We start from the raw sequence: 13,053 nt of genomic DNA, 5'->3' as shown, positions 1-13,053 counted from the left end.
CCCTCTATTTGCTCGGTTGTCTGGATTTTCTCTGTGTAAAAGTTGTCGAGTGTTAAAGATTTCTTTTTCTTGTTAATCTTTCTTGTCTTAGCTTCCTGATTCTGTGTAGCCATTGTTATCCCAGCAGCTTCTCAGCTTTATCCTCGAGCTCAGGGTCTGTCTGCAGTCTTTTGGGTCCTGAGGTCTGAGTTCTGGTTTTTCTCAAGGTCAAGCCCCCTGGTGGACCCCCTTGCTTGGTCCTCTGCTGGAGGTTCCTTTACAAGTCTCAGGGCGCTGCTTCCACAGTCGTATACCCGTCTGCACTGGTTCCCCACTCAGGGTTTCAGAGCCTTCGCTCATATGTGTGCCTGTGTCTGCCTCCACCCCGGCTCTGCCTTTGCCCGCGCTCTTCGCCCGTGCTCAGAGTCCGTGCGCGTTCTTTAGCTTTTTGGGGTCCTAAATCTTGCTGCTCTCAGGAACAGGCCCTGGAGCTGCCAATGACTCAATGGGTGCCCCAAACTTGCTCTATTTCTTTTTAGCTGGCTTTGGCATTATAGGTGTTGTGTGTGGAGGGGTTGGGGAGGTGGTTGCTCAGCCCGCGATTTAGTGAGAGCTGTTTCACTCCTTTATAGCATGGAAATGTCCCAATTCCATGTACCTTCCACGCTGTACCCTGTTGTGGGGTCCCTCCGTTCGTCTGGACTTGTTTTTATGTCCCTTTGAGGAGTCTTATATGTTTTGGTCAGAAGAGGTTAAGAGCTGCTTTTTACTCTGCTGCCATCTTAACCCAGAAAAAAACCTCTGCATACTTTTTAAGTTGAGTCAAGTAGAAGGTTCCCTGGCTCTGTCCTGTTTTTTATTTGGTTTTCTCTCTCCCACAAGGTGCTTTGTTTTTGATTGGTATGGAAGGGTTTTCGCAGAGGAATTGACTTTTTGCTGCTTCTAAGCTGCCATCTTCATTCTGTCCTATATAATTACTTTATGGCCAATCTGGTTCTTAGACCAACACCCAATTAATTTTCTAGTTCATGGTGGAAGCCTCTCCAGCTTCTGGACCTGCAGAAGCTTCTGCAAAATCTTTAAGAACCTAGAATTATTACTCCACTACAAGATATTAGAGAAGGACTTAATCTTTCACATTCCCAGTGATCTCAAATTCTTCAGTTTTCAGGTTTGCTTATCAGGGGTTTGCCCTCCCCATCCCCTATCCCATCCTCATCAACAAGTATATCAGGAAGTGAAATATATCAGGTTGTTATACAAACATTCTGTGCCATAAGCATTGATATCTCTAAAATTGTGTCATTGATTACAGATGGGGCACCAAACATAGTGGGGGGAAAAATAGGATTTGTCAAATTGTTTACGGAAGCTATTGGACCTCGGATTGTGCCTTTTCATTGTATTATCCATCAGGAGGCTTTATGTGCCAAGGCAGGATTCACCAACTTAAACGACTTAATGTCATTTGTAAAAAAATAAATTAATTTAATAGCTGCTCGCCCCCTTCACAAGTGAGAATTTTTTGCACTTTTACTAGAGGTTGATTCCACCTACAGTGGACTGCTGATGTACGATAATGTAAGATGGCTGAGCCAAGGCAAAGTTCTTGAGCTCTTTGTGGAGTGCTTTGAAGAAATTAAAGTATTTCTTGAAGATAAGGATCTGGGAAACTTTCCTCAGTTCAATGATGATAAGTGGGTCAATACACTGATATTTTTTACAGATCTTTCTGTTCATATTAATGAACTGAATTTAAAGTTACAAGGTTTTGGCAAAAGTATTGATGTTATGTTTGGATACATAAAAGCTTTTGAAAGTAAACTTAAAATTTTCAAATGAGATGTAGAAACTAAAACTTATACGTATTTTCCTCAAGTAACAAAGTATTTTGAGAAGGCCGGTGCAGCTGTACAAAATGAAATGGAACCCTTGCATATAAAGTACCAGCATGTTTTAGACTCGTTACTTGATCAGTTCAGTGATAGATTTAATCAATTTAGAAGCCTAGAGCAGACCATGAAAATAATTAAGTATCCTGATGTAGTAGTCTACAGTAGTTTGGAATTAAGTGGTTTCCAATGGATGCAAATTGATGATTTGGAGATGCAACTTGCAGAATTTCAAGACAGCATCTGGGCTCAGGTGTTTTTCGATTTGAGGTCCAAGCTTGAGAATTTGGAAAGATGCTGCTTGGAGAATCAAGAGGAGTGCTACTATGAACAGGAAATTTGGAGTGCCTGGAACCAGACACTTTTAGTACCCTGAAAAATATAGCAATGGCTTTACTCACACTTTTTCTTTCTATGTACTTTTGTAAGACCTTATTCTCAGTGTTAAATAATATCAAAACCAACAAAAGAAACAGATTGACAGATGAAGTTAGTAGCGCTTGCTTGGACTTGAATTGTACAAAATACCAACCTTCGATTGAAGATTTAGCAGCTAAATGAATTTTCATTAACCAGTGAAATTCAGCAACAAAAAAAGTCATTGATAGGCAGGTTAGTTAAAGAATCCCTCTTCCGTTCACTTATCTTAGTTCATGGCACCCCACACAAGTTAAATAATATCAATACCAACAAAGTAAACTGACTGACAGATGAACAAAGAAGTCACTAAGTAGGTAAGTTAAATAATTAGTTTTTGGTTTATTAAATACAGTTATATGTTACAATTATACATTTTTGTTATTTAAACTATAAATATCGTGAAATAATGTTTTTTTTTCTCGAAGTGACACCCAAGTTATACTCAGTTTTTTGGTGAATTTTGACACACCAAGCTCAAAATGCTGCCCATCACTGCCCTAGCCTCTGGCTATGATTCATTTCTCAAGCTTGATTGTATCCTGTCAGTATAATTTGAGCACTCTCATTTCCTTGTAGTTATGGTAATGTCAATCGTCTTTCCCTGTCCCTGGATCTTCCCAAATTGTATATAGATTCCCCAATTTCTTTTGTTCCTTGGAGTCATCTAGCGCAGTGGCACTCCCAGGGGCCAGGGCCCAGAACATCCAGAGTTCAATCCTTGGACTCTGTGTAGAGGCCTTCTCAGCTCTATTACCCCTTTTGTTAATTAAAGAGTGGTTTTTCTGACCATTAATAGTTCTGTGTTTATTTCCCAGTCAACACAAGGGTTCACTACTCAGATCCATCCTTATTCTATTTTACTGGAGTTACCACCAGAATTCCCCACCCTATTACTCTGTCACTGATGCCCATTTATTTACCAGTTGTCAATATCCGGCACTCTATCTCTGACCCTTTGACCCATTTTCACTGCTGCTGCCTCTCATCATTAATCTCCATGTAAACAAAATCACTTCAGCCACAACACAAAATTTTTCGACCATGTTCTATTTTCTACATTCTCTCTCTCTCTCTCTCTCTCTCTCTCTCTCTCTGTCTGTCTCCATATTCTACACCCAATTTAATTCAATTCAGTAAGCACAAGATAAGGGCACAGTGTGTGCCAGGCACCATATTTCCTACTACTATGTTGGACAATGATTACATTGTCCAGAAAATATATTTTTTTCCTGTTAAATCTTGAGTAGCTGAGATCCCCTTTGTTTTCTCCTTTTGAAACTAACATACCTCTCAGAGCCTACCATGGAATACTGGGTTTTCAAAATTTGGTATTAGAGTTTTATATATACACATATGTTCATACATGTATATAACAAAGTTATGTCCTACCTGATAAGCAATGACTCCATCAAGTCAAGCTCTGTAGTGCTATGCACAGCAAGCACACTCGACACTTGTTGGTTGATTATTGTCCTTTATATTTGAAGAAGCCTAAAATTGTATCACTGTTGATGTCTTTTGACTCGAACATAAATTGGTTATAAATGAGGTAGAGCTGAGCAAGGTCATTAGCCTTATTCTCTTTGAGAGTCATTAAAGTCCAGTGGCAAGACAAAAGTCAAGATGACTGGTGATGGCTTAGGGTTCAGTGAATGACTTTTGGTCCTTTGATGTCTATCCAAGTTCTAAACACTCCACAGGGCCCTCTTCTGCCACCATCATGATCATTGGAACAAATTGTGCTCATTCTACCCTGTCTGCCCTGGGAAGTCTTCACATGCTTGGGGCAGACATCCCCTCTAACTCACCAAGAAGTCTGAAGTCTCTCAGTTACTTTCAACCTGGGTTAACTCATCTGCTTAGATAGTTTTACTAGAGTATGGCCACTGTGCATGCTATAGCTTCTTGGAGTCACAGGTGAGAGCTGGGTGGTGGGTAGACACCAAAGGAAAAAATCAGTCCTGAAAAGGGACTTGTCAAGGCCTGCTGCCAGAGGTATTAATCTTCCCTGAACATCCTGTACAGTTGGCAGTTGTAGGTTCTAAATACATGTTCTCCCCCCAATATTTGTTGTGAGGCAGCTAGGTGATACATGGATAGTCAGGAAGCTCTGAGTCCAAATCTAGTTTCTAACACTAGCTGTGTGACTCTGGGGCAAGTCCTTTAACCTCTGACTCTTTCTGCTGTAACCTCAATTTCTGAGAAGCAAAATGGAGAACAGGATGAGTGACAACCAAAAGTATAGAATTTGGAACTTACCTAGATGCCATGAGCCAAGGGGCAAAATACAATTCCTGCCAGGACTCTAAAAGGCAGGAGCTGGATCAAAAAGCTCTCTCACTCATGAGAAGGGGACCCTGGGTGGCTGGGTGGGTAGGCCAACTAACCTGCTTAGGTTGCCTGTTTTACCAATTATCACATCCACAACTTCTGAATAGAGCTGTGCTGTACATTGATTATTTACCACCAAGGAAGAATACCATCAATCCTCAATGCACCCTGTCAGGGCCAAAGGTGCCTGGCCTGGCCTGAGTGCCACAGAGAGGGGAACCTCTCCAGCTGACATCACAACCTGATCAGTCTGATTGCCAACCCTGATCATCATTAGTCTAGTGTAGATTTCCTTCAATCTCTGATCCTCCCCCTGAGCTTGTTATAATTAAATCCAAAAAGCTTACCTAGCTGAATCTTGTTATTATTCTAAAGTTCACTACCATATTCTTTGGATCTAAGGGGAAGGGATTACTCAAACAAGATCAAATCGCAGTCATAGGCGTTACCCATCAAGTTAAACTCAGGATAAGGGTTCCGAGAAGCTGTGTGATCCAATTCACAGCTTCTCACTTGATCACTTAGTCCTGGGCACTGTTAAGGGAGGTGTGTGTGTATTCAGCTGAGCTTAATATACTTTGTGGGACTGGTGTTCACTACCACAACTCAATGTCCACCCAAGTTTCCCATCTCACTCAGCTTAGGTCCTTAGACCATCAGAAGACCTTGAGCCATCTCTCTATCAGGCCCTGTTCAGTATCAACATATTGCCCATATCACTGCATCTATAAAATAGTAATAGCAACTAACTCCCAGGGTTGTTCTGAGGAAAATGACAGCAGAATGGCAGAAATGCTGGGAAGGATTCAAAGATCAAAAGATGTATAGATGAGGGGGCAGCTAGGGGGCTAGACTTAGAGATGAAGGATCCTTGGTTCAAATCTGGCTTTCCTAGTTGTGTGACCCTAGGCAAGTCATTTAACCCCCATTGCCTACCCCTCACCGCTCTTCTGCCTTGGAATGGATACCCAATATTGATTCTAAGATGGAAGGTAAGGGTTAAAAATATATATATGAATGAGCAGAATGGTAGGAGACTTTGTAGACCTTGTCTGCCTTTGAGACCAATTAGTCATTCCAGAAACTAAGAGTTAGCCATAGTAGGAAGCTGCTTGTGTTCTCTGTCCCTGCCAATGACTGGATATGAACTAGAAGAAGAGTATTAGTCTCAGATGCTAATAAGAATTAAATTAAAAATTAATAAAATAAAAAAATTAAAATCCGAACAACCCAGATTGGAGCTGTTGATTTTAGAGTACTGGTACCAGCATGAAGAAAGTTTGCTAACTTCAAAATTGAGAAGGTTTGTTAATTCTTGTACTGGGAAGGTTTTGTTGATTTCTGTATCAAATACACCCACTGTTGTGGCTGAGGTCGAGTCCAAACTCCAGGACCTGTGGTCAAGTTCTTGAGTTTGTAGTATGCCTGTATATGTTCCATCTACTCTAAATGTTGTGCCCGTTCTGCCTTCTGTTAAATACACATTCTCTCTCCCATTAGATTAGAATATAAATTCCATCAGAGAAAGGAGCATTCTTGTCCTTTTTTTTTTTTTTTTTTTTTTTTTTTTTTTTTAAACCCTTACCTTCCATCTTGGAGTCAATACTGTATATTGGCTCCAAGGCAGAAGAGTGGTAAGGCCTAGGCAATGAGGGTCAAGTGACTTTCCCAGGGTCACACAGCTGGGAAGTGTCTGAGGCAAAATTTGAACCTAGGACCTCCCATCTCTAGGCCTGACTCTCAATCCACTGAACTACCCAGCTGTCCCTCTTGTCTTTTCTTTAACTTTTGCCTTTGCCACAGTGGCTGACACAAAGGAAGCACCTAGTAATTACTTGTTCAGAGGTTACCAGAACTTCGGAGAAGATTGGGTTGTATGATTATATAGTAGACCTTTTTATTCCATTTTTGTTGAGGTTTTGCAAAAAGTAATAACCATGAATATAGTTAAGGATGCCTACTTATTTGTATTTGTACAAATATAAGGATACATGCCTCAGGCTCAGAGATACATAGAAGACTCATGGAAAAGACTTGGTTTTCTGGGAGGTTGGGGCTTATAGCTATTTCATTATGTAAATACAAACTTAACATAATCAGTAGAAAAGAATAGCCACTGGGGAGATAGAATGTTGCCCACTGAGACAGCTGGTGAGAAAAATGGATAGAGTACTGGACCTGGAATTACAAAAACTTGAATTTGAATTTAGATTCAGACACTTACTATGTACATGACCCTAAGCAAGTCATTTAACCTCTGTGTGCCTCAGTTTCCCCATCTGTAAAATGGGGATACATACTTTGCAGATTGTTGTGAGGATCAAATGAAAGAATACTTGTAAAATGCTTAGCACAATATCTGGCAAATAGTAGGTGATTAATAAATGTTTTTCCCCCTTCCTTCTAAGAACATGTGTCCCTAGAGCTCCTTCTGGATTGAGACAGAATACTTGACAAACAGACTGAATTTCTGACTAGACAGAGCCCTGACCATTTGTAAAATTGAATCAGATTAGTAGCAATGCCACCTAGTGGTTACATATGTGTCAATCATCTATATACAAGTGTATATTGTATAAACATATATCTATATACAAGTTGTGTATAAGTATAAACACACATACCAACAGTCAATTCACCAGTTGATTTCCCTAAGAATATAGAGGGACGTGTATGTTATAGATTACATTTGTGTTCTCAGTGCTTTAAACATGATAAATATGAAAAGTATGTGTGGAATGAAATACTATATACCTTTTGAAAAGTGGGAGGAAATAGTTGGGTAATCTGACATTTCTAGCAACAGTGTTTTTCAGTTGTCTGGCCATCATAGCAATTGTGAAACCACCGACAATTCTAAGCAACTCTATAAGTAAAGAAACCTTTGAAGAATAATATAACCATTTTTATTACTGCTCTTTATCACCAATATAATGCAAGACAAGAATAAGAGCCCTGAGTAGAGAACTGTACTTTGCTGACTTGTTTCCTTTAAATAGCCTGTCTAATTCATTTGGAATCCCATCAGGTAGAACAAGACTTGAGCGTAATTATCAGGCCACCCCTGCCAGTTTAATTTTGCCAGTAATTTTAGAACGGGCTTTATATTTGTATATTCCCTAAGTTGCTGAATGCACAATGCATTGTTGCAAGAAATGATACAGAGAAGATAGCAAGCCCAGAACTTAATAATAATCATGGGCTCCTTTGGAATGTTCCTGATATTTTCCTCTTCCAGCAAATGCATAAGAATGGGAATCATGTTTATGAGTCTGGCTTTCTTTTGCCCAACAGGGTTTAGGTAGCACCAACTGCACATGCTTTCTATTAGCATAACCATGACTTGAGGAGAAGCATTTTCGTCACATAGGAGTATAGCTACGTCACTCATGTAGTCAGTTACCCATTTTGCCGCCATTTGTCCTCCTGAAAAACAAAAACAAAAACAAATGTCTTTCTCATTTTTTTTTGCATATTAACTAGTTATTTACCAAACAAGCTCTTCCATCGTCTTATGGTCTCAATTTCCTTCTATCCCCAATGGCCCAATGCTCCAAAATGAAACATAGAAAAGTATTTTAGAGGCTGGCTAGTTCTTTTAGAAGTAGAGTTGTTGAAGAGATGACTCAGTAAGTTTAGTAGCACTGGAAAATTTCTTCAGTTTACCTTTCTTCAAATTTGGGAATGGCTGAAAAAGGTAATTTAATCTAATAGAATAGATTAGGAATGTGCCATAAGGAAGCCTGCAATATGAAGACTTACATAAAGTGATACTGGGTGGGAAAGTAGAGCAAGAGGCAATAAACTCTAAAGCCAAACACAAAAGACAAAGATGATACCATTTTATCACAGTGAAAACACATAGCCTTCCTTTCTGTTAACAACTGATAAACTACAAAAGTAGGAAATGACATGTACTATTAATCAATATTATGTTAGTGGGCAATTTTACTTCATTTTTTTCTTGTAAAATACTTTGGTGGAAAGTGTGTTTTCTCAAACCATTACTTTTTTCTTAAAAAAAAAGGAAACAATAATCTTAAAATTGACTAAATATTAACTACCAAATTAAGACACAATTTAGGGGCAGCTAGGTGGCTCAGTGGATAGAGAACCAGACCTGGAGCTGAGAAGTCTTCAGTTCAAATATGACTTCAGATACTTCTAGCTATATGACTCTGGGCAACTCCCTTAATTCCAATTGTCTAGCCCTTACCTCTCTTTCTGTCTTGGAATTAGTACTTAGTATCAATCCTAAAATGGAAGGTGAAAGTGTTTTTTTTTTTTAAACCATCATTCAGAATTAATCTTAAACATATAGAAACCAAGGTACATTTAGTTAGCTTTGGATTCATTTTAGCAAACATTTAAACTAGGGAGGGAGTATGAAATACTGGGTTAGATGCTAGTGGAGGAAATTTATGTAGATGATAAAACTTAACTTCATGGAGTTCATTATTTTCACTAATTATAATAGGCTTATTGGTTCCCTAATCCTCTATCACCATAATCTTTGTAGCTGAGTTAAACCCTCTCCCAGACTCTGGGACCAATCCTGACCTCAAAAGGATAATTAGGAATCTTGTGGCAAGAGTCCACTAGGATAGCATCAGATGAGTTTGTATGCGATAAGGGGGAACCAGAAACAAAACTGCACACAGAGGATTGCTGGCCAACCATCACCTCCCTCCCCCCACCCCCAGTTGCTCTAAGTTCCTTGATTAGGTGTAGGTTAATTTCAGGATCCTGGGACATGGGTCACACCAAAAAAAGAATACCTCAGAGTCACCCCTTGAAGTCTCAGGCCCTGGAACCAGCCCTCAGTGAGGCGGGAAGTCCATAGCACTGGGCCCTTTCAAGATTGCCCTACTGCAATGAAGACCTATCCCCAGGGCAAAATAGCTCACAGTGCCTGCAAGCCAGCAGAGGAGACAGAAGTAGCAAGTAACTTTCAGAATTCCCAGTTGACAGGCAAAAAAAAGGCTGGGAAAATGAGCAAATAGTAAACAAACAAACAAACAAACACTTAACCCATGAACATTTCTATAAGGAAAAAGAGCAAAGAACAAAACAAACAGGAGATGGTGAGATTCAAGCAACCACATGTAAACCTTAAAAAAAAAAAAAAAAAAGGAATTGTTCTCAAGCTCTGGAAGAACTCAAAAAAGGATTGTCCTGTATCATTGTATTGCTGTTAGTAGCAAAGTCTATCACATTTGATTGTCCCACAATATTTCAGTTTTATATGTAATGTTCCCCTGGTTCTGCTTACTTCACTCTGCACCAGTTCACATAGGACTTTCCAGTACTTTCTGAAATTATCCTGTTCATCAGACCTTATATAACATAATAGTATTCCATCACCATCATATACCACAGGTTGTTCAGTCATTCCCCAATTGAGGGTCATCTCTTTAGTTTCTAATTCTTTCCCATCACAAAAAGCATAACTATAAATCTCTTTGTACAAATAGGTCCTTTCCCATTTAAAAAAAATCTCTTGGGATATAGGCCTAGTAGTGGTATTACTAGATCAAAAGGTATGCATTCTTTAATATTCCTTTGGGCATAATTCTAAATCACCTTCCAGAATGGTTGGATCAATTCACAACTCCACCAGCAACGCATTAGTGTCCCAATTTTGCCACATTCACTCCATGATTTATTTTTTTCTTTTGATAGTATTCAATTTCCTCTTTTGATAATCTTTTATTTTATTTATTTATTATTATTCATATTTTTGTAAATATCTTGTAAATAAAATTTTTATTTATATTTTTGTAAATATTCAACCATTTCACCTAGATTATCAGATTTATTTTCATATAATTTGGTAAAATAGCCTCTAATAATTGCTTTAACTTCCTCTTATTAGAGGTGAAATTACCCATTTCATTTCTGATACTATTAATTTGATTCTCTTCTTTCTCTTTTTAATCAAATTAACCAATACTCTTTTATTTGTTTTTTTTTTTTCCCATTGAACCAGCTCCTAGTCTTATTAGTTCAATAGTTCTTTTTCTTTCAATTTTATTAGTTTCTCCTTTGATTTTTAGGATTTCTAATTTATTACACTGGGGATTTTTAATTTGTTCTTTTTCTAGTTTTTTTTTTTAAGTTGCATGCCCAGTTCATTGATCTGCTTTTCCTCTATTTTATTGATATAAACATTCAGGGATATAAATTTTCCTGAGTACTGCTTTGGCTGTATCCCATAAATTTTGATATGTTGTCTCCTCATTGTTATTCTTTTCAGTTGTATCAGTGGTTGTTTCTATGATTCAGTCTTTGACCTACTCATTTTTTTTAAACCCTTAACTTCTGTGTATTGGCTCCTTGGTGGAAGTGTGGCAAGGGTGGGCAATGAGGGTCAAGTTACTTGCCCAGGATTACACAGCTAGGAAGTGTCTGAGGCTGGATTTGAACCTAGGACCTCCTGTCTCTAGGCCTGACTCTCAATCCCCTGACCCACCCATTTTGAAGAATTAAATTATTTAGTTTCTAATTAATTTTTAATTTGTCTTTCTATGAACTCATTTATTTTAATTTTTATTGTATTGTGATCTGAAAAAGTTGCATGTATTATTTTTGCTTTTCTGCATTTGGCTGTGAAGTTTTTATGCCCTAGTACATGGCCAGTCTTTTTTTTATGTACCATGTGCTGCTGAAAATAAAGTATATTCTTTTTTATCTCTATTCAGTTTTTTTCCACATATCTTTCAAATCTAACTTTTCTAAAATTTCATTCACTTCTTTTACTTCTTTCCTATTTATTTTTTGGTTAGGTTTATCTAGTTCTGATAGGGGAAGGTTAAGATATAGTTTTATTATCTATTTCCTTCTTAAGCTCCTTTAGTTTCTCTTTTAAAAATCTAGATGCCCTACCATTTGGTGCATATTTGTTAGTACTGATATTTCTTCATTGTCTATCTTACCTTTTATCAAGGTGCATTTACCTTCCTTATCTTTTTAAATCAGATCTATTTTTGCTTTAGCTTTGTCTGAGATCATGATTGCTACTCCTGCTTTTTTTGCTTCATTTGAAGCCCAGTAGAATCTGCCCCTGCTTCAACTTTACTCTGTGTGTGTCTACCTGCTTCAAATGTGTTTCTTGTAAACAACATATGGTTGGATTCTGTTTTTTAATCCACTTTACTATCTGCTTCTGTTTTATGGGTGAGTTCATCTCATCTACATTCACAGTTATGATTACCATCTATATATTCTCCTACATATTGATTTCTTTTTTTAGTCCTGCCTTTTCTCCTTTTACTCTTTCCCTCCATGCAATGTTTTGCTTTTTATCATTCCCCCTTGCCCCTCTTTTGTATTACTCTCCTTCCCACCATCACCCTTCTTATTTCCCTCCTACTTCTTTATAAGGTCACCTCCCCCCCACAACTTCTTCCTTCCTGATATTACTCCCCCATCATCCCCTTTCTTATTCTCCTACTTCTCTTTAGAGTAAGATAGGATTCTATATTCCAATGAATCCGGCTGTTCTTCTCTCTCTGAGCCAATTCCAATGAGATTAAGATTTAATTATTACCTGACACTATCTCATCCTCCTTTCCACTGTAATAGTATTCCTCACCTCCTTGTGCCTCTTTATGTGGTATAATTTACCCCATTTTACTTCTCTCTTCCCATTTCTCTTAGTACAATCCTCTTTTTCACCCATTTTTTTACGTATTATCCTAAATAGCTTACTACCATGCTTTCTGTCTATGTATATCTCTAACTACTATCGTAATGATAACAATTTTTAAGAGTTACAGATATCATTTTTCCATATAGGAATATAAACAATATGATCTTATTGAAGTCCTTAAATTTCTTCTTTGTCTTATTTGCCTTTTTATGCTTCTCTCACATTTTGTATTTGGATATCAAATTTTCTTTTTAAGTCCGGTCTTTTTTTCAGGAATGTTTGGAATTCTTCTATTTTATTAAATGACCATACTTTCCCCTAAAAGAATATAGTCAGTTTTGATGGGTAGGTAATTCTTGGTTGTAATCCCAGTTCCCTTGTCTTCCAGAATATCATATTCCAAGCTTTCCAGTCCTTCAATGTAGAAGCTGCTAGTTTCTGTGTAATCTTCACTGGGGCTCCATGATATTTCAATTATTTCTTTCTGGGTATTAAATTAAAGTATTTTCTTCATGGCCAGGGAGCTCTTGAACTTGGCTATAACATTTCTGGGAGTAGTCATTTGGGAATTTATTGCTGGAGGTAATCTGTGGATTCTTTTAATTTCTATTTTATCCTCTTGTTCAAGAATATCAGGACAGTTTTCTTTGATAATTTTTTGTAATATGATGTCTAGGCTTTTTTTTTTTTTTTTTTTTTTTTTTTTTTTTTTTTGGTCATGACTTTCAGGTAGTCCAATAATTCTTTTTTTTTTTTTTTTTTTTTTTTTTTTAAATCCTT

General features: G+C 37.7%; 1 protein-coding gene across 1 annotated transcript in view; it reads right to left on the bottom strand.

Moving 5' to 3' along the window:
- Nucleotides 1-7,626: 7,626 nt before the first annotated feature.
- ARMH2 (armadillo like helical domain containing 2) overlaps nt 7,627-13,053 on the bottom strand; it is a 25,832-nt gene continuing 20,405 nt past the window's right edge. The window contains exon 2 of the mRNA XM_044658124.1: nt 7,627-8,048. Coding sequence (XP_044514059.1) covers nt 7,627-8,048 — 422 coding nt within the window. The remainder of the gene's footprint in view (nt 8,049-13,053) is intronic.

The sequence above is a fragment of the Gracilinanus agilis genome, chromosome 1 (assembly GCF_016433145.1).
Source record: "Gracilinanus agilis isolate LMUSP501 chromosome 1, AgileGrace, whole genome shotgun sequence".
NCBI lineage: Eukaryota > Metazoa > Chordata > Mammalia > Didelphimorphia > Didelphidae > Gracilinanus > Gracilinanus agilis.
Note: the sequence above shows the minus strand (reverse complement) of the source record. Positions and strands in the feature narration are given on the sequence as shown.